This window comes from Xenopus laevis, chromosome 4L (genome assembly GCF_017654675.1).
Source record: "Xenopus laevis strain J_2021 chromosome 4L, Xenopus_laevis_v10.1, whole genome shotgun sequence".
Classification (NCBI taxonomy): domain Eukaryota; kingdom Metazoa; phylum Chordata; class Amphibia; order Anura; family Pipidae; genus Xenopus; species Xenopus laevis.
In genome coordinates, this window is record NC_054377.1 from 109,192,971 (window position 1) to 109,220,911 (window position 27,941).

Genomic DNA, 27,941 nt, shown 5'->3' on the forward strand with positions numbered 1-27,941 from the left:
ACAGTCAGAAAAATGAAGGAAGTGGAGAGGAGTTGGGGTTCCCCTTCACTTCGTCATTTGGCGATGAACCATGAACTGGCTGACAAGATGAATTAGTAGATTACAATTTTAAATTGACCTATCCCCCCAAATGACTATTATTCAAAGTACATGGATATTGGTCAGGTCAGTGGGCCCGCATACACTGAGCTAGTGGCAGATCACTCCTACACCTGTTACCCTGGTAACAGGACTAAACCCTAGTGGAGAAATGGAGCAATAACACTAATCAAACATCAAACCAGAATAGATAGGCAAAGGCAAGGTCAGACAGGCAGGAGGTCAATTCAAGTGGATATATTGAACACGGAGCACCAGCAGTCATTAAAATCTGTATTTTATTGATTCTTCATTAAAAAGATAAGCAGAACATGTATCCCAAAGGCACGCTTGACGCGTTTCGTGGACTAAGCCACTTTCTCAAAAGCTATGCTCAGTTTATCCAGGTGAACATTTAAAAAGGTAACACCACACCCCTTTAAAAACATTAACCCCTACCTTGTTGATCCTTAGAACACATAGAAGCTTGTGAATACATACTATGACAAGAGAAAAAGGGGCTTAGTCGTATTAACCATGTTATTCATATTATCCTATACACTATCATATATCCTTCAAATTGCCATTTAATTCAAGTATCATATCAGTAGAAATCTCCATAAATTCATTGGTGAATAATAAATTAATAAAGTTCATGGACATAATTAACAAAGGGAAATTATAAATACGAAAAACAGAGGGGCAAGAACCGACTGTACAATATTTAAATTAAGTAGTTAAATAAACTTAGGCATAAAGAAGTCAATAAATCAATTAATGCACATATCAAAACAATTCATCCAACATATCCCAAAGGGGAAATTCTTATTTGTTTGTTTCCATAATCATTTACTTGGCTTGCAGGTGCATTTAATAACCTCTGCTGGCAACTTTGTGTAATGTTAAGATTAATAAAAACATGTCAGTTCACATTCGCGATTGAGTCCACCATAGGTGTCTATTGTTTTAAGTTGATACATCCAGTACACTTCCATCCTGGATAGGATTTAATCTCGATCTCCTTGTCTCACATTATATTTAAGTTTATCAATTATCTGAAAAGTTATTCTAGAAACACCATCATGCTGTTCTACAATATGTTTGGCAATAGCCAATTTTTTATCACCTCTCTCGGCAGCCGATAGATGTACCAAGAACCTAACTCCTGCAGCATGAGTGGTTTTGCCCACATACTGCACACCGCAGGAGCAGGTGGCCAAGTAGATGATTCCCTTGGAACAGCAATTAAAATATTGTTTCATGCCAAAAGTGTCCCCTGTATGTGTACTTGAAAAAGTGGTGGAAACATTAAGTACCGCACAGGAGGTCAATTCAAGTAGTAGAGGTCAAAACAGCAGGCTGAAATCAAACATAGGAAACAGTAAAGTGTCTCACCAAGACAATGGCTACTTTACATTTATTCTAGGACTCAACAACCTTTAAGTGTAGTGCACGTTGGCGCTGGGATGCAACAAGTATGAGTGCATGCAGCCATAACAATAACAATAATGTTGTTCGTAGTGAGATAAAGAAACTATGGGAGAAACAGGGAAAATCTAAACAAACATTTAATTTATCCTTGAAAGAAAAGAATGCTTTAGACTCCTTAAAAAATAATGATTCAATTATAATTAAAAAAGTGGATAAAGGAGGAGCGACCGTCGTGATGGATCGCACAATGTATATGGGTGAAGCAAATAAACAACTTAATGCCCCGGGACACTATGGGATCCATTTACTAAGTTCAAGTGAAGGATTCAAATAAAAAAACTTCGAATTTCGAATGATTTTTTTGGCTACTTCGAGCTTTGACTACAACTTCGACTCGAACAATTTGAACTAAAAATCGTTCGAATATTCGACCATTCGATAATCGAAGTACTGTCTCTTTAAAAAAAACTTCGACCCCCTAGTTCGCCACCTAAAACTGACCAAATTCAATGTTAGCCTATGGTTTTTAATAGAAGAAAAATTCGAAGGATTTAATCGTTCGATCAAACGATTTTTCGTTCGATCGTACAATCAAAGTATTTGCGGTAAATCCTTCCACTTCGATATTCGAAGTCGAAGGATTTTACTTCGATGGCTGAATATCGAGGGTTAATTAACCCTCGATATTCGACCCTTAGTAAATGGGCCTCTATGAGTTAATTGGGAGTGATCGTACTGTGAAAGTCAAAGAATTGATAGACTGTATGGTCACAGAGGCATATAACAATAATATTATTCCTAAGAATGTGTATGAATACCGATTACCCAAGGATACGTATCCTATATCTATTACCCAAGATACATAAATCTGTCGAGAATCCCCCTGGGCGACTGATCGTATCAGGGATGGAGTCCATTTTAGAACCTTTGGCCCAATTTGTTGACACTTTCTTGCAACCAATAGTGACCACTATTACAACTTGTTTAAAAGACACAAACGATTTATTGAACAAATTAGCATCCCTGCCCAGCCTTCCTAATAATACTATATTAGCCAGTATAGACATACAGAGCTTATATACTTCCATACCTCAGGAAGAGGGGATAAAATATGTTGAAGAGGCCTTGTTGGATACAAATATAGAAAACCAACTACTGTATGTTGTACTAGACTGTCTAACGGTAGTATTACAGAAAAAATATTTTATGTTTGAAACTGAGTTTTTTTGGCAAAAACAAGGGACCTCAATAGGTGCGGTGGTCGCTCCATCATTCGCGAATATATTTGTCCACAAGTTAGAGCATAAATTGTTTTTGAAACATAGGTACAGTGAACATATTATTCTATATTTCAGATATGTGGACGATATCTTACTCATATGGAAGGGTACTCAAGAGATGTCAGAAATGATTACAAGAGGCTAATTTGAGCCACAAAACTGTAAAATTTACTGTGGAAATGTCGATCCCGAAAGGGCAATTTTTACGCACTAAACGCATTACCTCCTTAGACACAGACTATAAAAAGTCAAGTCAAATTGTATATGATCGATTTGTAGAACGAGGCTATTTCTCAACGGATTTGTTACATACTATGAATGAAATTGCAACTTTAAAAAGAGAAGACCGACTATGTCCAAATAAAAATAAAAGCAAAAAGAATACAACTAACCGGATACCCTTTATCTCTAAATATGATAAACAATATATATATGTATATATATGACCCCGCACCCTTATAGAGACTTTTAATGTTAAGATCCATATCGCCCAATCCTGTCAGTTTCAATACTCAATATGGCCGAAGGTTGCTCACCGTTTAAGTGTGGTGGTTCGGGTGCAATATCCCAAACCCTGCTTTTATTGTTATCACAGGTGAATCTGCCCGTGCCACCAGCTTCAACAGCCTTTATTCCCGCATATAGATAAACAAGGATGAGCTTACGCTTTCAGTATTGTGTACCGGGTGCTGCCGCCCGAGTCCGTCGCCAAGGGGACAATCATTCACTGCAAGTCAACATATTGTCCATTCTTTTATCGATGTAACAAATAAAGGCGATTCTTTTAACTGAAAACAGAAGCGATCATTTATTGTCCAATCTTTTATCGATTCTTTTAACTGAAAACGGAAGCGATCATTTGGCCTTGGAAGTGCGCTGCAACATTTTGACTTGCAGAAACTGTTTACTGAAATGATTTTGTTTTGCTATAAAAAGGGCAAAATCATTTGTTTTGCTTTGTCCAGCAATCCCTTTAAATAAAAATAAAAGTAAAAAGAGATTTTTAGGGGCCCCCAAAAAAGGTACGGTCCCCTGTTTAAATTGCGTTTGCTGTGCCTCTATTATAAAAGGTGATACAATCGATCACCCTACACAAAGGTGAAACTCAATGATTATGCTACATGTGATTCCAATGGGGTTATTTATGCTAAAATGCCCATGCGGACTTGTATACTTTGGTCAAACTACTAGGTATGTTAAAATACACAGACCGATACGGCAGTGGCCCGTCACTTTAATGCAGCTAAACAGTGGCGTAACTACCGGGGGAGCAGGGGGTGCAATTAGGCCAGGGCCCAAACCCCTGCAGGGCCCCCTGCAGTCACCCGCCCACTGGAGTCTGCTGCATCTTAAGCAATCTGGTCCAAATTACCCTAGCAACCATGCATTGATTTGAATAAGAAACTGGAATATGAATAGGAGAGGCCTGAATAGAAGGATCAGTAATAAAACAACAATGCATTTATAGCCTTACAGAACATTTGTTTTTTAGAAGGGAGTCAGCGATGCCCATTTGAAAGCAGGAAAGAGTCAGAAGAAAAAGGCAAATAACTATAAAACTAAAAAAATAAACAATGAAAACCAATTGGAAAGTTGCCTAGAATTGGCTGTTTTAGAACATAATAAAAGTTACCTTAAAGCTGAACCACCCCTTTAAATGTAGGGTTTAAATGATTTGCAAATCATTCATTTCTCGTTTTATTTCCCTGTTTATGCAAGTAGGGTAACCACCTTTTTACATTTTGGAGATGGAGATGGTGGGAAAATGGGTGGGGCAGAGGTGGGCCTGTGGGTATAAGGGGTAAATGGCAGCGGAGAGGGTCAGGGAAGGGAGTGACTTTTAAAGGAATTGTTCAGTGTAAAAATAAAAACTGGGTAAATAGGCTATGCAAAATAAAACATGTTTCCAATATATTCAGCCAATATATGTACATGCTATTGTTCAGTATACCTTACACAGAGTTTCAATGCACTTTGTAGTAGTTGCTATGATAAGCTGGATCTCATATCAGTTAGTAAAGTACTGTCAATTTCTATGATTTCAGCGATCTAAAGATTCACTGCAGTGCACCTCAGAGTATGTCCACCGGCACTCATGCAGGGTATAGACTCTCCACTAGCACAAGTATTAAGCCAACACGCTACTGGTGAGCTGAACCAGGAACACCATACCACCAAGCAATAAGATGGTGATAAGTCTCAAGTGCATAAAGGTGACAACACAGAGTTTCAGAAATGCCCATGTGATCCAAGAACCCAAAGTTATGTGTCACCCTACAGCTGCATCTTCTATGTTAAAGCGATATGTTATGAACCAGCCAAAAATTAATTACACATCAACTTCTCATTATTACACTCCACCACATACCTATCCTAGTGTTAACAAGGCCACAATGGACTTTGGCAAGTTCTTTGCATGACATGAGCCAGTCAACAAAAGAATTGTACATTTTAGCAACCACCCTGAAGGCTACAGAGCTTGTTGATCATACTTTTAAAATACTATTAGAGGCTTACATCTATCATACAATGAGGCAATAGACCTCAGTTTTAATCAAATATCTATAAAGCAAGTCTGCAGAGCATGATACAAGAATCAGGGTGATCAACATAAACCATTCAAAATGATCTGGCACAGACTTAAATACTATGACTAACACTTTTCAAAGGAATAATGTATTTCCTAAAATATTTAAGAAAGGTTATCAAAAACAAAGGAAATTTAGTTACCCTTTTAATGGAACTTCAGGTAGCGAAATCTGAAGGGGACTTACCAGGACTTGCATTTCTTAAAGGTGTTAACCCCAAAGTTCAAAAATTACCAAAAAACTAAGTCTGTTTGTGCAGGAGTCGACACAATGTGAGCAGACAAGAAGATATGGCTAGTGTTTGACGGCTGAAATCAGCCTAATTTCTGCCCCTTTGGCCCTAGCAGCAGTAACAGTTTACAAAACGAATGTTTCTTCTATACATAGATCTGCTGACATCTCTAGTGAAGAGATAAGGAGCAAAGACCCTAGTAAGCAATGTCCCCTACGCTTGAGCCTTTAGAGAAATGTCCAAAGAGGACAACCTTCCTAAAGAAAAATAGCATCAAGTGCTCTTATCAACACCTCTCTTTGCCAAGGACTCTAAGATAAGTGTAAAGTGCACAGAATATGACAACACACATCAAAACACAGCTTAACACTTTGCGCCAGCCCCATGTTTACGTTGTAGAAAAGGCACTTGAGAGGGGAAATTACTTTGTTTAATTTGTATAAATATAAAAGGGGCCTATACGCTCTCAGATGTTTTATTCACCAGTAGGTCTTTTAAACAAACATGAGAGCATACATTCCTATTAAAAGAAAGAAAGTGCCATCTTAAGATATGGAAATATTTTTTTTATAGTAAGGGCTGTCTCCCTAAGGCTCCCTTATTGGAAGATTCATTTATTAGTTTCAAAAAAGGGAAAATAGCCTCTTTAGAAAGCAAGAAAATACTGAAATAAACTTTAGTACTAAATTAATCCAGAGACTGGTTCGAGCAGGTTTATGTATAGCACAATCATCCCAAGCCCTGAGCATGCTTATTTGGACCATATACAGTATATATATGTTAATTTCATTCAGAATATTTTGTTTGGTACACATATAATGCACCCCATCAGGGAGTAATTATTTTCTCAATACTACTAAACTACTAAACATGATATCGAATTTGTATACTTAACTATACATGTCAGGGGAAGAGACCAGCCATTTAAAGTACATATCCTAGATTCATTTGGTTTGTCGAGAGAATATCCCCTTTTACATTCCACTTCAACGGTGTCGCCTAATCTGTATGTATTTTTCTTGTTCCTAATAAAACCATTGGCCACATAATCAGCCTGACAAGTTTTTTCTTAAATAATGGAAAAAAGAAAAAAGGAAGTGAAAGAGTGACTGAATTGTATTAGAGCACAAGTCACATGGCTGAGGGTACCTGACAAACTAAGAACATGTCTAGCCCCATGTCACATTTCAAAGTTAAATATAAAAAAATCTGTTGGCTCTTTTGAAAAACAGATTTCAATGCTGGATTGGGCAGGAGGAGCGCTCTTAACTGATGTGTTTTGTAAACAACATATTCCCATTACAGAATCCATTTAAGCTTGCTTTAGCTGATATGCCTTGTGATCAAGATGGTGCCAAGTAGATGGTGGCTTGCTGGGGACAAAAAACACTTCTCATGCCTATGGAGCTTTTTAAAGAATAAAAGAAGAAATCAACAGAAGAACACTTCTGGACAAGTCTTCCTCTGTATATGTTCTTTTTGTCTTCAATTTCCATTTACAATAAAATCTCATCTTTAGTTAACAGACAATACCTTCCATAGCAAATGCTGGAATAGATACGTTGGAACACAAAAAGGTAGGTGGTCTGTGTGAGCTTGAACACTGTAGGGTATATATATCAAAAAGTGAAGTTAGAAATCACCGCAGTCTGCTGGAGTGAAATACCACCTCTCTCCATTTATTTCTATGGGATTTTTAAAGGCGTAGAGATAAGGTAGAGATGAAGCCACATTAGTTTTTTTGAATTTCCCTTATAGAACAATAAACATAGTATCCAAAACCTGGTAAGGAAGGCCCCAATGAAAAGAGGGCTAAGATTAGAACTCCACAAAAGGGATCCTGTAAGCAGTTAGTAGGACATGAGCTTGAACAGTTTAGCACAAATAAATCTGAAACTTACAGAATATGAGGACTCATATTATTTATGTGACTTCAACTCCCCTCCAATTTGTGCCTGTATGTTATCCACCCACAGATATTTTATGGTCTATGGGGCAGGGACCTCCTTCCTACTGTCTCTCTTGCCACATGGTATTTAAGCTCTGTGTACATCTTGAATATCTTGTAAATTATATCCTTATAAACGGTGAGTTCTGATGTCATCAGTTTTAAACGGTGAGTTCTGAAGTCATTTCGGTCACATGACTCACTGAAATTTGTGTATTATAATAAATAAAGTAGCCCCGGTTGTAAAATATGAGGATATTAGAAGTTACCTCGGAGTTCCATGACCTGTATAAAAACACTCGGCCTTCGGCCTCGTGTTTTTATATGGTCATGAAACTCCTCGGTAACTTATAATATCCTTATATTTTACAAGAGGGGGTACTTTATTCACTATATATATATATATATATATATATATATATATATATATATTGTATTTACTATGTTACTCATCCTCCCTGTGTTTACTTTTATATATTGTACAACGCTGGGGGTCCTTGCATTGCTTTATTAATAAAGATATACATACATGCAGCACATTCTAGTCTATCACAAATCAAGTTTTTTTTATTATCTCATCCACATAGAAACACAGCTTATGGCTTACAGGAAGTGGGGCAAATCTGCACCTGGGCAGTTATTCACAGCAACTAATCACTGAAAGTACCGTATGTTAATGTGAAAGTATTTGATTATTTGCCACGACTTACTGAACTAGGGCCAAAATTGCCCACTAAATGAGCCTTAAATGTTGTAGCATGTGTTACTTGGAAAGCCAGTGGATAAACCAGCAAGGTTCTGCTGGAATTAAAGTCAGGGACCTTTGGGTTTCTAGCTCTGTGCCTTATCTTCTAGGCCAGTTAAGCTACTTGCAAGTGTGCTCATTATATATCACCTGACCTTTCCTGTATCGCCACAGCAACCTTATTGGTTAGTTAGAGTCAGTCATCCAGTCAGGGATGACTCTGCCCTTTATAAGCCCTGCCCCCCTCACATCCTGTGCCTGAGCATTAGTTACTGATGGAGCACTGTAGCCTACCTGCTCCTAGTTTCCTGTTTTGGTTCTTCTCCCCATTCTTGTTCCAGTTCTCCCCCTGTCCAGGTCTGGATTTGTGGCGAGGCCACAAAGGACCAGGCCTAGGGCAGCAAAATATTAGGGGCAGAAAGCTGCCCAGCCGCTTTCTGGGAAGCACTGGGGATACACAATGGGGGGAGGTAGTGCGAGTGCTAGGAAATACAGTCCTGCCCCTGTCACCTGTTCTTTGCCCGACCATCCCTCTCCTACTAGTCCCTGACTCTACACCCACTCCATCCTGTCATTGGTTCTTACCTGTACCATCTGTTCCAGTCCTGATCCTGGTCACTCTGTCCTGCCTCTTGTTAGTCACCCACTCCATCCTTTTCCAGTCCTGGCCTCAATGCCTGCTCCATGCTGTTGCCGATGCTTCACCTGCTCCATCCTGCTCCTGCCATTCACTGTTTCTGTCCCACTCCAGTCTGCCCCTGACTGACCCGATCTGTCCCTATCCTGCTAGAACTTGATTATTTGCCCTTGTCACCATGATCTTGTCACCCTGATTTGGTTGCTGTTCACCCCATCTTGTCCCCTGAGTACACAGTACCAGTGTTTGCCTGAAAGACTGCCACCTTCCTCTCAGTAGAAATCCACACTATCCCTTACACAGGTGAATACCATGAAACTAGCAAAATGTTTGCTGATGTAATGACAAAGCCACTGCCACGGTGTAAGTCTGCAGATATCAGATCTAAAGCTGCACCTTTCTGATAAGTCATTTTTAGGTGGGGATATAGGAGTAATATTAACTACTTGTATGTGAAATAAGGAAGGAATCCTTGTTCTTCAGCATTTACCCAGACTGGACATTGCAGTAATTATTGCAACAAATTAATTTAGCTCATTAAGTTCGTGCAGTCTGTACTAACCATTACAAGCAGGTACCGCGGACCATCCATTATTAGTACATGCTGGATCTATGCTCCTATCTTTCTTGAATTTCTCATCTGCAAATTATTCCTTTCTCTTTTTATTTCCCTGTTTATGCAAGTTGTGTAACCAACTTTTTAAATTTTGGAGATGGAGATGGTGGGAAAATGGGTGGGGCAGAGGTGGGCCTGTAGTTATAAGGGGTAAATGGCAGTGGAGAGGGTCAGGGAAGGGAGAGACTTTTAAATTAATTGTTCAGTATAAAAATAAAAACTGGGTAAATAGTTGGCTGTGCAAAATACAAAATGTTTCTAATATAGTTATGTAATGCTAATCTGACTATGCAGAACAAAAAAGAGTTAATATCCAGCTAGTTGTTAGAGCATGGGTGACATGCGACTCAAAACACTTCAGGCTAGGGCCTTCGCTACATGGAAGATTTAACAAGTGGAGTAGAATAACTACAACTCTCACGCTACTGTGCTACACCAAATAGAAATAATGGGTGCCAGGAAACGCAGGTGCCCAGTCAGAGGGGCAGAATATAATGTTAGTTAACAAAACATCGCAGCTACAAAATACATGCATCCGACTGTCGGATGCGAACTCCGCACAATGTGTCTTCAGTCGGATGCATGTAGTTTGTAGCTGAGATATTTCATTAACTTACATTATTTTTTGCCCCTCTGACTGGCCGCCTGCATTTCCTCACAGCACAACCCAGCACACCGCATCGGATCATGGAGTTTTGCCCATAAAGGTGGCATGTCCTTTACCTAATCTGTCTCTGCATTGGTAAACAGTTGTGGTAAGTTCTATTTTGTGGGAACATACTACTGTACAAGAATTCTTGGAAAAATAAAAAAAATAAAGCAATGTTCAGTATGTTGAATAAAGGTTTGTATATTGTACATGTGTACATTTGTGAATAGCACTTGGATGCAAGAAATGTTTCATTTAAATAGAAAAATACTATGTAAAGTTGATATGTTTTTTTTCCATTATTTTCACTGTAGGAAAGTAAAAAGTGAATTATTTGCTTTTTAGTATGCTTATTTTGCTATGATGCTTAAAGGACAAGGACAGATTTATACATTTGGAAGTGTCAATATGTTAGGCATATATCTGTGCTTCAGTTCAGTAAAAGTATACTGTTATCATTATATATTATATATTGTGATGTCTTGATATTCTCAGAGAATCCATTTCACCGTCTGTAATTGCACCGCGGCTCAGGCCTTGTTCTAGCCGCACAAGATAAGCAGACAAATCTTCCTTCTCTTTTTGGAATGTAGAGTGTAAGCGATAAAGCATCTCTGTAGCGCTCTCTACAGGGCCAAACGTCACCTCCAGAACTTCAATCAGATCACCTGAAGTAGCATTGGGGTGACCAACCATGTAGGATTTAACAACATCCACGGCAAGACTGCGGAGACTCTCAAGGATCTTCCTTCTCACAGTCATCTCAGGGCCAGTCCAATCTCTCACGAACACAACAGTGGAGTCTCTCCAACTCTCAAAGGATTCTTCACCTGTGGGTACAGGATATTTGCCGGAAAACACTTTAAAGGGATACTGTCATGGGAAAAAAAATTTTTGTTCAAAATTAATCAGTTAATAGTGCTGCTCCAGCAGAATTCTGCACTGAAATCCGTTTCTCAAAAGAGCAAACAGATTTTTTTTATATTCAATTTTGAAATCTGACATGGGGCTAGACATATTGTCAATTTCACAGCTGCCCCAAGTCATGTGACTTGTGCTCTGATAAACTTCATATAACGATCTGTTTACCTCGGATCCCGGAGGAAGGTAGCTGATCCAGGAGAACTGATGGTAACAGGAACCTCTCTACGGCTCCAGGATTCACCGTCGCTCTTTTGGGGCCCCGGGCTTACTGCTGCGGAGGTGGTAGAGAAGCCAGGCGAGTTGCCAGGAGCGAAGTAACAAGGGATCAGGCAAGGGGTAGTCAAGTGCAGGCAAAGGTTGTTTCCAGAAGATGGGTTTCAGAGACGAAGTACCAAGGGGTCAGGCTAAGGCTTAGTTAAATGCAGGCAGAGGTCGGAGTCAGGCAGCGAAGGTTCGGAGGTCAGGAAAACAGCAGAGGGTCAAAACCAGGAGACTCAAACAACCAGGGCTTTAGCAGGAACAGTAGGAACTGAAGCCAGCTTGGGCAATGTGAGGAGGAAGAGGAAGGTATTTAAGGGAACAGGAACCAATCAGAAGCAGGCTGAAGAAGACAGATACATCAGGGACCAATAGGAAGCCAGGCGCCCAAATTAGAGGTCATTGCTCCTAAGTATGCGAGCTTCCATTCCTGCGCAGGCGTCCGATTTGACGTGCGCGGGCGCCTCGATGCTGGCGCCCAAGTTGACGCGTGCCTGCGCTTATGCGCCGGCGCTCAAAACCAGTGGCGGGTGTTACAGTCAGGGCCGCCATTAGAAATCACGGGGCCCCGTACAACAAAATTTTTGGGGCCCCCTGGGCCCCGCCCACACTGACGACCAAGCTCCACCCCATATCCCGCCCACTCCACATCGCAGTTAAAAGACCACACAGACATCAGCGCTAAAAAAGTAACCCCCCCCACACAAGTTGTAAAAAGCTATTGATGGTCAGGGCCCCCTTATAAAAAATTGGGGCCCCAAAAAAAAAAAAATTTAAAAAAAAACTAAAAAATAAACAAACATTGGTGGCAGGGGCCCCCTTATAAGTTAAAAACAAATTGGGGCCCCAAAAAAAATGTAAAAAAAAAATAATTTTTTTTGAAAAAAAAAAAAACATTGGCGGCAGGGGTCCCCTTATAAGTTAAAAACAAATTGGGGCCCCAAAAAAAAATTGGAAAAAAAAAATTTTTTTTTTGGATAAAAAAAAAACTGGTGGTAGGGGCCCCCTTACAAGTTAAAAACAAATTGGGGCCCCAAAAAAAATTTGAAAAAAAAAAAAAATTTTTGAAAAAAAAAAAAACATTGGCGGCAGGGGCCCCCTTATAAGTTAAAAACAAATTGGGGCCCCAAAAAAAATTTGAAAAAATAATTATTTTTTTTTGAAAAAAAAACTGGTGGCAGGGGCCCCCTTACAAGTTAAAAAAAATTGGGGCCACCAAAAAGAAAATTAATTTAAAAAAAAAAAAAAAAAAAACAATGGTGGCAAGGGGCCCCTTACGAGTTAAAAAAAAAATTGGGGCCCCAAAAAAAAAGTTTTAAAAAAAAGATTGGTGGCAGGGGCCTATAGAATATTAAAATAATACATTGGTGGCCAGGGGATTAAAAAAAAAAAAAAAACACAAACTGGTGTTCAGTAGGATTGAACTCATGGCTTCAGTACTTCAACTTCGCCTCCTTTCGTGACTTCGGGTCTTTTCACCGCTTCAGGACTTCAATTTCGGCTGTTTTCGTGACTTCGGGTCTTTGCGCTGCTTCAGGACTTCGGCTTCGGGTATTTTCGTGACTTCGGGTCTTTTCGGCGCTTCGTGACTTCGGCTTTTTCCGTGACTTCGGGTCTTTTCGGCGCATCGGCTTCGGCTTTTCGGCACTTCCGCATTGGCAACGCAAGAGGCAAGACGTACGGCTCGGGCGCTCGTAAGGGGGGCCCGGATCTTCAAAAAATGCAGCGCTGCCGGGCCCCCCTTCATGCCCGGGCCCGGTACGCTTGTCCCCCCTGTCCCCCCCTGATGGCGGCCCTGGTTACAGTACCCCCCCTTTCAGGAGTCCCCTCCGGGGGCTCCCAGGGTTTGTTGGGGAAACTTCCTGTGGAAGGACCTCAATAATCGGGGGGCATGTGTATCGGCAGCATTCACCCAAGATCTCTCCTCAGGACCAAAGCCTCTCCAGTGGACCAGGTACTAGACTCCCCTTCTAGACTTACGGGAATCGATGATGTCTTGCACCTCAAATTCTTGATGACCATTCAAGAGAACAGGAGGAGGAGGTGCTTCCATAGAAGAAAATGCATTCTGGACGAAAGGCTTGAGCAAAGAAACATGGAACGAGCTTGAAATGTTCATGCTGGGAGGAAGGTCCAACCTCACTGACACCGGGTTAATGATTTCCCTGACCTTGAAAGGACCGAGGAAGCGGGGACCCAGCTTAGGGCAGGACTGCCTGATCTTGATATTTCTGGAAGAGAGCCAGACAGAGTCCCCTACCTTGAACCTGGGAGCAGGGCGACGATGCTTATCGGCAGCCACCTTCTGGCGTGAAGAAGCCTTAGTAAGGGTGGAACGAGCATCTGTCCAGATCTTCTGAAAGTCCCGAAACAGGGAGTCAGCCGCAGGAACATCCACCTTGACAGCAGTTGGAGGAAGAGCTGAAGGAGAGAGACCATAGACACAGAAAAAGGGAGAGCAGTTTAAGGAGCAATGCTTAAGGTTATTATGTGCAAACTCAGCCCATGGGAGTAGATCCGACCAATTGTCCTGATTTTGCGAGATGAAACATCGGAGAAACTGATCCAAAGACTGATTCGTCCTCTCAGTCTGGCCATTACTCTGAGGATGATAAGCCATGGAAAAGTTCAAATGAATGTCCAAAAGTTTACAAAAAGCCCTCCAGAATTTCGAAACAAACTGAACGCCACGATCAGAGACAATGGAGGAAGGAATGTCATGCAGATGAAAGATCTCCTTAACAAAGAGTTGAGCAAGAGTGGAGGTGGTAGGCAACTTCTTCAAGGGGACAAAATGTGCCATCTTCGAGAACCTATCCACGACCACCCAGATGGTAGTCATCCCCGAAGACTTGGGTAGGTCCACCACAAAGTCCATAGAAATGTCAATCCAGGGTCGGGAGGGAGTAGGTAGGCCACAAGGAAGAGATCTTGGAATCTTCTGTTGGGCACAGATAACACAGGAAGATACAAACAAAGAGACATCTTGTTTCAAGGAGGGCCACCAAAAATATCTGTACACCAGGTCAAAGGGTTTACCGACACCAGGATGCCCTGCCAACTTTGAAGAACGGGCCCAGCCCAGGACTTGAGGAACAGAGGAAGCAGGCACAAAGGACACTCAGGAGGAATAACGGATACAGGAGCAACGATGCATTCAGGAGGGATAATGGGAACGGGAGGAAGAACCGAAACTTCATCAGTAGAAAATGATCTGGACAATGCATCAGCCTTGGAGTTCTTTGAACCAGGACGATAGGAGATAATGAAGTTAAACCTGGAAAAGAAGAGGGCCCAAGGTGCTTGATGAGGATTCAGTCTCTTGGCGGCAGAGATGTATTCCAGGTTCTTATGGTCTGTAAGAATGGTAATGGGTTCAACCGAACCTTCCAAAAGATGACGCCATTCCTCCAGAGCCAGCTTAACTGCCAAAAGTTCCCTGTTGCCAAAGTCGTAATTCCTCTCGGCAGAAGAAAATTTCCGGGAAAAGAAGGCACAAGGGTAAATAAATAAATTCTTCTGTCACTCTGGGCACCATAGGCCCCACAGCGGCAACCTTTCGGGGGTTAAGTCCCAATGCAGTACATCACTGGCGAACAGTTTGTGGAGTTTCAAATGAAGACATATTTTCATCAAACATATCCAGCTTTCCAGTCAACATCTCAGCAGTGCCTCCAAATGTAACACTAATTTGGTTAATGTCTCTTTAAATCACCACTAACCCTTGGCAATCCAGGGGCCCTGAGTCCCTTTTGCATATGAAAAGTACTGGGAACTGGGAATTACAGTGCAGTGCCTCCACCTAGTGAACACTGAGGAAAACACATCAGGGGGTTCCACTAGGAATAATAAAACACACAGTTTGCAAATGAACAAATATAAACTTTATATAAACAGTTTAACACTAGGGCAAACTAATACACACTTCACTCCTACACTGGGGACACGTGGGGCACTACCTAAACCATTAGGTACTTAACTGTTGCTTTACACAATCCTTGGTAAATATCACAGTCCCAATGAGACCAGGGGGCAGCGTGGGCTGGTCTGACTACAATGGCCAATAGACCCGTTGGTGTGTCAACTTTGTACTCGGGGGCAAAGATTGAACAGTTTTCTTTCAGTCTGATTGGTTATAGCCTATACAGAGAGAAGAACAGTATAACAATCTTCTAAACAGATCATTCAGTAAAAATCAGCAGTTAATTTGCCCCATGTATTAACATGAGTAAGCTTGTATTGTCTTTTTTTGCTACAACAGAATGCATCTCTTAACATTAAAAGTTCTCCCTTCTAATGTCTAATGTCCTCTGGTGAATAAGACATCAGAGGGTTTATTATATTGAAAAATCAGGGAGAGTGTCAGTTTTTCTTTTAACACAGTCAAATTTAAAAAAATAAACGGTGCCTTAAATATTTATACATAGCTATATTGCCTCCCTTTTTTCTTGTTTTGACTTTTTTTTAAATATGTATTTCATTTTTACTGCACCAATGTGTCCATTCAGTGATTCTTGCTTGCTAAGGTCAGCAAGCCCATTATGACTAGTGTAAACAGCTGAGGACCCAAACCTCAAACCTTTCCATGTAAACTGCTTAAGCATTTAACCCCAATCTATTTGTTAAACAGTGCCCCATAAATAAAGCTTTTAACCTTACTGCAAATGCGTTATACAATCTGCAGTTTGTGTGTTGCATATAAGTACTGTGTATTTTGATCCCTGCAGTGTGTGTTTTGTGGAAATGAATCACTGGAAAAAAGGAAAGAGGAGACCTCTTGGTATGTGGTGCCCTTTTCTACTCTTCTGTACTGTATTGGCATAAACAAAGTCCCGCCCACTGAACTGAGAGTTTGAAGTATGATAGGTATATGCCCAAGGCCACTGCCACTTGTATGCATTGTACCCTTGCCCACTATGTATGATCAGTGAAGCAAGATTAAGCCACCTCTGTCATACATTACTAGTGATGAGCAAAACATTTTACTATGTACAGATTTGCTGCACAATTCAACATTTCACCGGAGAAAAAATTTTCGCGTAAGAAAATTTTTAGCACGGCTTGTATTGCTTTGTTCGACAAAAAAAAATGCATGTTGTGCGACAAAAAAAGGGAGGAGGGAAGGAGAAACGCATACGTTATTTTATCCTACCCTTTTCCTTCCAATGGGATCTGAGCCATCCCACTGTGTATATACACATAAATATATAATTTATTTATTTTAATGTCGGATACAAAACACCCAGATGGTATCTGATGGTAGTCAGAATTATTATTAGTTGTGCCTGTGTTTGTAAGTTAGTTATAATATATAAACTATAGATTTTACTTTTTGCTTAAACAGCAACAAAGTGTAGTAGTAGATACCATTATCAGTCAACCAGAAGTAATATAAAAACTCACAGACATGTTTTTAAGAAGCTGGCAATATAAAAGCCCCAGTTTGCCGCAGACCCCCCCCCCAGTCCAACGCTGGGTACTCTAACAATGTAAGACAAGTGTGTAGCGGTATACTGAGCAAAAAGTGCATGTAATTTGGACTTTCCATTGAAGTTTGCAAATTGTGACACAAAGCAAAACATGGCAGATTTGCTCTTCATACATTACAATAGGTATTACAGCTAACTGCATCAGAACCCTCTAAACACCATATGGTATTAAGTTCTAGGCTTCAATTGTTTCATTCTATTGTCCAGTACACATTAAAAATGTAGGTATTAAACTAAGTATTTTGTCTTCCGGGTTTTTCTTACTAACGGGCTGTTGACTGGGTAAAGTAACTATAACAAAGTCAATAAAAATGAATATGTATATTTTATTGAAATTATTCAAAGTAAGAGGAGTTTAACTATTGTGGTTTAATTCCTTTCAAAGTTTTTGCTGTCTTAGGTGCTAAATTACAAAGAATTGTGAACTATAAGGCTTACATCAAGTTTGCCAGAAACTGCTTTACTTTGCAGTTACATTTCTCTCAGTTTGAAGTGTGTGGGGTTTGATTTGTTGCACCTGAACAAACTGTATAAATAGAAATTGCACAAGAGCAACAATTGCAACACTGCGGTCTATTGACAATCCTGAGAGGAGTATATTTCCTACTGAGCAGAACTTAGTGGGGTCAGATAGTTGGGGTGAAGAGAACAGCAGCAGGTGGTTTATGAGGCAGTCAGCTGGGTGACAGTTAGAAAATCTAGTGTGGGCAAAAGGAAAAGGGAGGCTGCTCTGGGGTTTATGTTTCCCATAAGGCCAGAATTAGAATATTTTCAGTAAAGCAGGTACATACCCATGTCTATCTTGCAACTGCTGTAGCAGCATTATCAGTGATGAACATTGTAACATTTTTCATGCTAGTGCTGCTCCTCAACTCCTTTTACTTCTGAATGTTGCTCACAGGTTGTAAAGGTTGGGGATCCCTGCTCTAAGGGATTCCTAATAAAACTAAAGAATTTCACCACAGAGTTAAGTTGAGTTTACAACCACTCCAAATGAAACCCAGTGCACACCCCTCCATACACTCACATGATATATAGATATCTATGCTAATTGTAGATTTTCTTATCACAATAGCCTATGATATTATGCTCATCCAAGAAATTAGCCAAGCTACTCTTAAAAACATTAACAGAATCAGCCATCTGGCAGGGCATTCCACAAACTCACTGTGAAGAACCACCTACGTTGCTTCAAATTAAAGTTCTGTCCCTCTAGTCCAGTGGTCCCCAACAAGTTTTGCTCCCAGCCACCACATAGGGGCTACCAATTGCAAATCACAGCCCCTATTTGGCACACACCCAGGAACATTTTGCATGCATGTTGCTCTCCAAATTTTTTTTACATGTGGCTCAAAGGTTTGGGGACCCCTGCTCTAGTGTAAAGGGGTGGCCTCTAGTGCGGTGACCCTTTCTATGGGATAAAAGGTCCTTGTTTTCTCTCTATAATGTACATGTAATACAGCAGGGGTGATATATACCTTGGGAATGTTAAGTATGAAAACCAAGAGGTCAGTAAGAACATTTATAGGTTAACATAGAAGAACCATTCATAATTGTGATTTAAAAAAGCTTTAGCACATCATTAAACATTTTAAACTCCAAGGAACAGTGGATGGTATTGCAGGTGGTCAGTTTCTCCACTGCAGAAAGTCAGAAAGAAGTGATGTGGATTGCCTCAATTTATTGGGCAGATTTCTGGTAAAGTTTATAGCTCGGGACAAAAGGTGCTGCTTCATATTACTATAGCCGTACACATGTAAGCTGCATACTCAAAGCGTATTTGCTTGTGTATATGGGGTTTGCTCTTAGGAAGGGCCGATACTGAAAAATAGCCAGATATCAGTGATGTGCGGGTTAACAATCCAAAACTGACCTGACCTCAAAAAAAGTTGTAAAATGCAGGGAAATTTAATCTACATCAATCTAAAGGTGGCCATACGTGGGTAGATTTAAACTGCCGATTTGAGTCCTTTAGACTTGGCAGCTTATCTGCACATGTATGGGGCCTCCAACAGGCCTCCCAAATCAATATCTAGTCAAAAATCGTCCAGATCTCGATCGGAGAGGCTTGATTTTTCAGTCGGATTGAGGACTGCATGGGCTCATTGATACAATCCTCACTCTGACTTTTCATATCCCCTTTATTTTAATGGGATAGTTTGGCCTTAGGGCCTTATGATCGCATTACCACAATATTGCCCACCCAAGGTGGACCTGTTAGAGAGAAGATTTCTTGTTTGGCGACCTAGCCATATGAGCCAATCATAAAGTGTATGGCCACCTTAACTATGGCTACAGGTACGGAACCTGTTATTCAAAATGTTCAGGACTAGGGGTTTTCTGGAGAAGTAATTTGTGTAATTTGAATCTTTTGTCTACTAAAAAAACATTTAATCATAACATAAACCCAATGTGATTGTTTTGCACCAATATGATTTCATGCAGCTTAGTTACCATTAAGTAAAAGGTTCTGTTTCATTACTTCAGAGAAAAGGGAAATCACTTTTTAAAAATATGTCAGTGCTATATAAATAACAGGGAATAAATCAAATAAAAAATTTGTATTATTTTCTTATAGTGGAGTCTATGGGAGATGACCTTCCTATAATTCAGAGCATCCTATCAGGTCACTAGATCCCATAAGTAGAAAAATATACACATGTATATGTAGATATACAACACATGGCTATGTAGAAAATACATTAATGTAGAAAGGAATGACTCTCGGATCTGATAGAACAGACTTTGGCATTGTGTCAAATTAAACTGCAGGGTTTGGGAAAGAACTGTAGTTGAGTAGTCTTTTGTTTGATCCAATTGTCAATTTGCTTATCTCTCCTTTTTCCCAAATTCATTACACTGACAAGTTGGTTCAGCTGGGACTAGAACCACAAGCCCCAGCATCCTCACAGGACCACAATGGTGAAACATGAGGGAGAAAACATAAAAACATTAAAAAAACACAAAAACTGGTTGTTTGGAGGTAGGCACCCATTTTACTTGGCTGATTGAGAGACACATTCATCCCAGCCCTTTCCAACACAACCTATATTGGTGGCATCAAAAACTCCACAGGCAGACGGCACTTCTGGATGTAGTTTATTGGGATAACTGCTGTTTTTGCCTTTTTTTTTTTATCTATATTGGTGGCAGAACATTCCTATTGGGTTTATTTAATGTTTACATGATTTTTAGCAAAGTAAGGTAAGGTAAGATCCAAATTACTGAAAACACAGGTCCCAAGCATTCTGGACAATAGAGCCTATAGAAAATTGATTGTAGGCAGGCACCAATCCGGAACACCAGAAAGTAGAATCCAGGAGCCCAATGTTTAAATAGTACAAAAAGTTTTATTTTACATTATGCATAAAAACGAAAAAGTCTTAAGCGTTTCTTGTCACCCATGGGCACTTAATCATAGAGCCTATGATGATTAGGTGTCCCTGGTGACACAAAACACGTAAGGCTTTTTTGTTTTTATACATAATGTAAAATAAAACTTTTTTGTACTATTTAAACATTGGACTCCTGGATTCTACTTTCTGGTGTTCCAGATTGGTGCCTGCCTACAATCAATTTTCTGTGACTTACTCCCCTTTGCTGAAGGTCTGGAGCATGAGCATCCGGACCCACCATTGAAACCGGTACGCTTATACAAACAGGATTTCAGCTTCTTGTGTTTTAGAAATGTAATAGAGCCTACACTTGTATATTTTATTTTCTGGCTTCATTGGTTACAGAAACAGAAGTTCTCAGCAGTAGCATGCACTTGCTAGATACTCCCCAAAACAAATATAATTCTAATCAGCTGTGCAAAATACAGACATTTCAAATTTTCAATGCTGTTAATGTTAGTGACTACAGCTTTAGCCGCATTTTTCAGATGAGGTGGGTAACCTTGTACAATTTCAGCTCTGCTTCGGGCTGGAGCTCCTCTTTGCTTCATGCATAATCACTGTCCTCTTACTCAGTAACAGAAATTATTGCCTTTACTGTAATATTTGGTAATTTTCTTGTTCATCATTTTTGTTCATTGTGACCGGTTGTACCTGGGTAAATGTGTATAGCCTTATTTCCTTCATAATTTAAGTAAAAATATTCATGGCACTAATTAAATAACTGATATACAGTATGAACTCATAAACCCAATATAATCTTACCTTGTGCAAAGCAAAACCAAGGGCAGAGCAGGACAATGCAGAATGTGTACACACTCATGTTTTCTCTCTTCTGTTTCCTCTTCTGTCCTGAAATATTCCACAGATTTAAATCACCTTTGGAAGGGTTATTAATGATTGACAGTGTTACCAGTTCCTTAACTTTACAAGCAGAAGATAGAAATAATGATAGAAAGGCTAGATTGGACTTTGCTAAAAAAAAAACATCTAAAAAAGCCAGCACAGTTCTGGAAAAACATTCTTTGGACAGATGAAACCAAGATCAACCTCTACAAAATGATGGCAAGAAAAAAGTACGGAGAAGGCGTACATGGCTGCCAGTGGCACTGAGACACTAGTGTTTATCTATGATGTGACACAGGACAGAAGCAGCCGAATTAATTCTAAGGTGTTCAGAGACATTGTCTGCTCAAATCCAACTAAATGCAGTCAAATTGATTGGGAGGCGTTTCATAATACAGATGGACAATGGCCAAAACATACAGCCAAAGCAACCCAGGAGTTTATTATTACAATCTTTTTGTTCAACCCACTGAATTAAAGCTGAAAGTCTGCAGTTCAACTGCATCTGAGTTGTTTTATTTAAAATTCATTGTGGTAATGTACAGAACCAAAATTAGAAAAAAGTTGTCTCTGTTCAAAAATGTATGGGCCTAACTGTACAATTACAGTATATACACCTTTTTTGGCATGAGCAAAATAAGTAGAACTGATGATGAAAATAAATCCTACCTATTATTGTTATTAAAACAATACTTGTTGTGACTGTTTTGGCTTAGAGATAGGTAGAAGTCTATTGTCTGTGCACTGGGAATATAATTGTCATCCTTGCAAGAATGATTTAAAGGAGAACTAAACCCCCCTTTAGCCAAAAGACCCCACTGCCCCCCCTCCCTGCCTACCCCTAAATTGTGTCTCCTCTAGAAATACTGACCTCACATACAGAGTCAGCACAGCGGAGCTCACAGGCACCATCTTTGGCGCTTCAGTAAATTGCCAAAGGGAAGAAAGAAGACCCGAAGAATACTGAAGCACCGGAAGATGGTGCCCGTAAGCTGCACTGATTCTGCATGTTCCTTGAAGCCTTCAAAGTTGTCACAGAAGTTGGATTTTATAAAGAGTGTCTGCGGCATGCACATGCTCAGTGGGCTTTGAGCAGCTGTTAAGAGCTCAATGTAAGGTTATCACAAATCATAAAGCAGAAAATGAGGTTTGTCACATAAGCTGATGCTACAGAGCTGATTATTACATTCTGGTGCTAACTGTTCTGGTTTCTGAGCTGCCATGTCCTAATAATGTTATTATTCACTAAATATCCTTATATTGTGACATTTATATTTTATATATTCAGTATATTGTGAGTTGGTCCCTAAGCTCAGTAAATGACAGCAGCAAAGAGCATGTGCAGTGAATCAGCAGAAAAGAAGACGGGGAGCTACAGGGTCATCATTGGGGACACAGATCTTTACTATGAAAGGACTGTGGTTTCACTGGGCTGTTATAGAAGCCCAACACGTAGGGGCACATTTACTAAGCTCGAGTGAAGGACATGAAGTAAAAAAACTTTGAATTTTGAAGGTTTTTTATGGGTACTTCGACCATGGAATAGGCTACTACGACCTTTGACTACGACTTCGACTAGAATGATTTGAAATAAAAATTGTTCAACTATTCGACCATTCGATAGTCGAAGTACTGTCTCTTTAAAAAAAACTTTGACTACATACTTCGTCACTTTAAACCTACCGAGCTACAATGTTAGCCTATGGGGACCTTCCCCATCAGTTTTCTAAGTTTTTTTTGATCAAAGGAAAATCTTTTGATCGATCGTTTAAAATTCTTTCTAATCGTTCGATTCGAAGGATTTTATCATTCGATCGAACGATTTTTCCTTTGATCGTTCGACCGTAGGATTTGCTGTAAATCCTTTGAATTTGATATTCGAATTCGTAGGATTTTATTTCGAGGGTCTAATTTGAGGGTTTATTAACCCTCGATATTCGACCCTTAGTAAATGTGCCCCGTAATGTAGAACATTTCTGCCCAGTTCTCCTTTAACAAAAAACCCAGCCTTTACATGTGTTGGCCCCGGGGTAGTGCGAAATTAGAAGCAGAATAAGAGGGCCATTCTGTCATGCTAGCTGAGAATAAACCCCTGGGCTGGTGCAGTTTTCTGCTAACAGGGACACCTTCCCCCAGGGTATTAGGTTAGTGAATACTATCACTGGAGGGGTGCTTGATTTTTGGCACCCCAGTGATTGTGAATTTCCTTCTCATTTAGAACAACAAAAGTATGTTCAGTACAAGCCCTATTCATTGCACCACTTTAAGTTATTTCTGATTAGCTATTAGATGGTCATGGATGAGAGCTGCATATCATATGTTTTATTGCTCATATTTTATAACAGGTATGTCCAACTGTTGGTCTATGTTGGTGATTTTTATGCCCCCAAACTCTTGTATATTTTAACTGCTTTTAGTCCAAAATATAATAAAATCTATGGTGTAAAACCATATAAAATCAATTATTATTTTGTTGTTGTATTTATCATCTGGTATTTATATAGTGCTGACACATTTACCAAGCACAATACAGAGATCATACAACATCGACATCTGTTCCAGCCCCAGTGTAAATACAAAGTTATATTGATGGAGTGGGAGAAAATGGAATCACCCAGAGGAATGCCACGCAGATATGGGGAGAACATACAATCTCCTTGTATAAATAATTAAGAGAATCTAACCTGCAAAAATATAATGGTAAATAGGCCCAATATATGGGGGGATTTGGACAGTGTTGAATTAGAGGAACAACCATAGCCCACAAAATATGATTCAATTACTGTGTGTCCTGAACCGGTAGGAGGTCATTTATATTACATTGCTAATTTACTGGTGGCCCTGTAAAGTCTGCTCACATTCCCTAAGCAAATTCTTAACAACAAACAATTGTTGCAGATCTGACGATCCTTATGGCATTTTTCCACAAGTGAAGGAAAAACAAAGTATACATTAACCTTACAGCACTAATGTTCTTGAGAACACATGAGCATTAAGGGACTCCTACTAGAAAGGAAAATATAAAATTAAATTCTAAAAATGATAATTTACTTTTTTTTGCAGATATATTCAAAATGCATGTTGGAACTACAATTGAAGGCTACAATCATTAGTTCTATTAACATTAAGATGTTTTCAGAAACTGAGTAGACATGAGGAGCATGTCTTTGTCCATTTTTCAAGTTCTTCATTTGGCCGGAGGACTGAAGGGGAATTTCAGTTGTCCATAAGTTTGGTTTCATTGGCCAAATTGTCTGAGTTTACTTCACTATATTTTCTTGTAAAATTTTCAATAGAGACCATAAAAACCCTTTGGCTGAAGAAATATTAAGATCTGATTCCTCCCCAACTTCATTAGTATTTTAAGCAACAGCAGTTGTTTTGAAAAAGTTTTGTTTACACATGATGGGACAGTTTTCTTGTTATTTATGTGGCACAATGTGAGGTATGACTTTGACCGCCTCATATTTAAAAACACTGTGGAAGAGGAGGGCCCGGCTTATCTCAACTTTATTTGTATTTCCTGCAGTCCAGATTGCAACATATGGTTCAGTTCAGTTGATCCAAACATCAGGCATGTGAAGTGATGATTAATTTCTCTTGCTCAATTACTTTTACCACCACCACCAGTGGCTACTGGCATTTACAGATCACTGGCAATCCTGCTTGTTGTGGCCTTTTATTAAGGTAAACAAATTGCTTTCTTTCATAGTCCAATAGGCTTTTGTTATGTAAATTCATATACCAGTGGAAGGTGACCATGAGGATGTGCACCCAGTGAATAAAGTACTGTATATGGAGTGCTGACTTTCCCAAACTGTTCAGCTAGAATTCTGCCATCATCAAAGAGAAAATCTAATGCCCAATTTTTATTATGGCTTCCTGTAAATGATTCAAATGAGACTATATAAAAATAGATATACTGTATGTTGTACACATATAAAACCAAGGGCTTTCTGTAAACAGCCACTCAGATTGGCATAATTAAACGCACACTAGCAGTTGATAACAGTTTAAAGTGATGCAGAATTAGAGTCCTTAACTGAGTTAATAAACAACATTAGGCTCTGCTCGGCAAATGAATGCAGGAAACCAGCCAATTATAGTTTGTACATGCAGAGCCGCCATCAGAAATCACAAGGCTAGTGACAAAAAATTCTGGCTCCACCACCACAGGCGGCTTTGGCTCAGTCTTCAGGTTTTCGCCCACTTTGGATCTTCGGCGCTTCGGATCTTTGGGACTTCAGATCTTCAGGGCTTCGGCACTTCGGCACTGTCAAGGGGGGCCCCGCTAATTCAAAAAGTGCAGCACAGCTGCCACACCCTTTAGGCCTGGGCCCACTACGACTGTACCCCCTGTGCCCCCGTGATGGCTGCCCTGTGTAAATGTATGGGACCTATTATCCAGAATGCCCATGACTTGGAGTTTTCTGTATAATGGATCTTTACATAATTTGGATCTTCATACATTAAGTCTAATACAAAGTCATGTAAATATTAAATAAACCCAACAGGCTGGTTTTGTTTCCAATAAGGATTTATTTTATCTTAGCTTGGATCAAGTATAAGGTAATGTTTTATTATTATAGAGAAAAAGGAAATCATTTTTTAAAATTTGGATTATTTGAATAAAATGGAGTTTATAGATATGAGATGACCTTTGTGTAATTCAGAGCTTTCGGGATAACTGGTTTCCGGAAAATGTATCCCATACCTGTATTATCATTTTAGTATTAATACATATTTTTAAGGTGGCAGCCCATATAACTAATTAATCAATTTAGTGATTTATTTATCAGAAATCTGAATTAAATAGTCTTGTCACCCCAGGAAATTAGGATAAAGCTGGGAGGAGGGTACATGTAAGTAACCACAAAGTGTCCACAAGATGGCAAAACAATGCTTTGCTGTATGAGGAAGAGTTCCATTATTCAACAACTATTTAACATATACCAGAAGCTCATTTAATTTATTGTTAATTGACTATGTATGTTTCTCAATAAAGTCATCCTTAATAGGCTTCCATTTTCATAACCAGCAGAAGGCACTAATTTATCTTTCAGTCTACTGAGAAGAATCAGAATACAGATAACCCAACAGGTATAAATAAACACAAAAATAACATAAATAAGGTTCTGTGGACTATAAACTTTTTTATTTTAAAACATGATTTAAGCACATTCTATTCTGTTTTGGTCTTTAAATCTAACACAATTAGATTTACATTTTACACTTGGGGCTATGGACCTATAATTCTAATTGATTGTCAGCTTCTCTGTCTTGTATGTGAGTCACATTACAAACAATGAAATCAATGTTTTGCTGGACAATGAACAGGGACATAGATTCACACTGATCAGAAATACCAAAAAAGAGTTTTCTATGGAAATATAAGTAAAACACTTTTTTTATATATTTGATTTAATTTTACTGTTCAGTAGTAGAGATTATGTGTTTTAGCTGGGCTTTAGGACTAGTTTACATAGCAGAAGAAAGATAAACAGTGTAGAATAACATTTCTTTGGTATTTACTCATAGAGATAAACAGGGATCAAAGACATTAAAGTGTTGTTCACCTTTGAGTTCATTTTTAGTATGATGCAGAGAGTGCTATTCTGAGATAATTTGCAGTTGGGTTTAATTTTTTATCATTAGTGGGTTGTTTTAGTTATCAAGCTTTTAATTCAGCAGTTTCCAATGTCTGCTATCTGGTTGCTACGATCTTAATTACCCTTGCAACCATGCATTCATTTGAATAAGGCCCTGGAATATGAATATCTGAGGCTTGAATAGAAAATGAGTAATAAAAAGCAGCAATAACAATAGATATGTAGCCTTACAGAGCATTTGTTATTTAGATGGGGTCAGTGACCCCCATTTGAAAGCTAGAAAGAGTCAGAAGAGGAAGGCAAATAATTCAAAAACGATAAAAATAATAAATAATGACAACCATTTGAAAAGTTGCTTAAAACTGGGCCTTCTATAACATGCTAAAATCTAAATTAAATATGGACCACCCTTTAATGTATTTCCAAAGAAGATGCTTATCTTAAATGGGTTATTCACCTTTAAATTAAATTTTAGTGCAGGCATGGGGTCCATTTTCCAGAAAGCTCCAAATTACTGGAGGGCCTTCTTCCATAGACTCCATTTTAAAATAAATAGGAGAGGGCCTGAATAGAAAAAGTAATAAAAAGTAACGATAACAAAAAAAATAGCTTCACAGGGCAATAGATGTTTGGTTGTCATGGTCAGTGATCTTATTTGAATGCTGGAAAATATGAAAATATGAAAAGAGGAAAGCCAATAATTGAAAAACTAAAAAAAATATATAAAATAAAGACCAATTAAAGGAAAACTAAACCCTAAAAATAAATATGGCTAAAAATGCCATATTTTATATACTGAACTTATTGCACCAGACTAAAGTTTCAGCTTCTTAATAGCAGCAATGATCCAGGACTTCAAACTTGTCACATGGGGTCCCCATCGCATGGCCCTTCCTCAGTTCACTGGTCCCAAAAGTTTGATCACTGTGAAGTGTCATGAGCACCATGGAATAAAGATTGGCAACCCCCCATTTGCAGCAGACAAGGTATTGGCGTCAAACTTTTTCAAATTGTATATTACTGGCGAGTGGCTAGGCCAGGGCCTCTACCTAATCCCCTAATTGAACTTTCATTTTAAAGATGAACTACCCCTTTAAGAAAAAACAGAAAAGTAATCTGACATTTCTCTAGTCTTTCCTAAACTGAGCAAAATCTTCTCCCAACTGTAGTTGGCAGATTTGACCAACAGCTGGCGCTGTTCTTATAATTTTACTAT

At 39.3% G+C, this 27,941-nt stretch overlaps 1 protein-coding gene across 3 annotated transcripts in view; it reads right to left on the reverse strand.

Annotated features, from left to right (window-relative positions):
• The window catches only part of LOC121403083 (coagulation factor XIII B chain-like), a 117,279-nt gene extending 96,088 nt beyond the window's left edge, over positions 1 to 21,191 (reverse strand). Inside the window, exon 1 of one of the 3 annotated variants that reach the window (XM_041590627.1) lies at positions 21,036 to 21,191. In XM_041590627.1, coding sequence (XP_041446561.1) covers positions 21,036 to 21,093 — 58 coding nt within the window. In that variant the 5' untranslated portion in view covers positions 21,094 to 21,191. The remainder of the gene's footprint in view (positions 1 to 21,035) is intronic. The other 2 variants (XM_041590625.1, XM_041590626.1) reach the window with 2 other exon arrangements.
• Between the last annotated feature and the right edge of the window lie 6,750 nt (positions 21,192 to 27,941).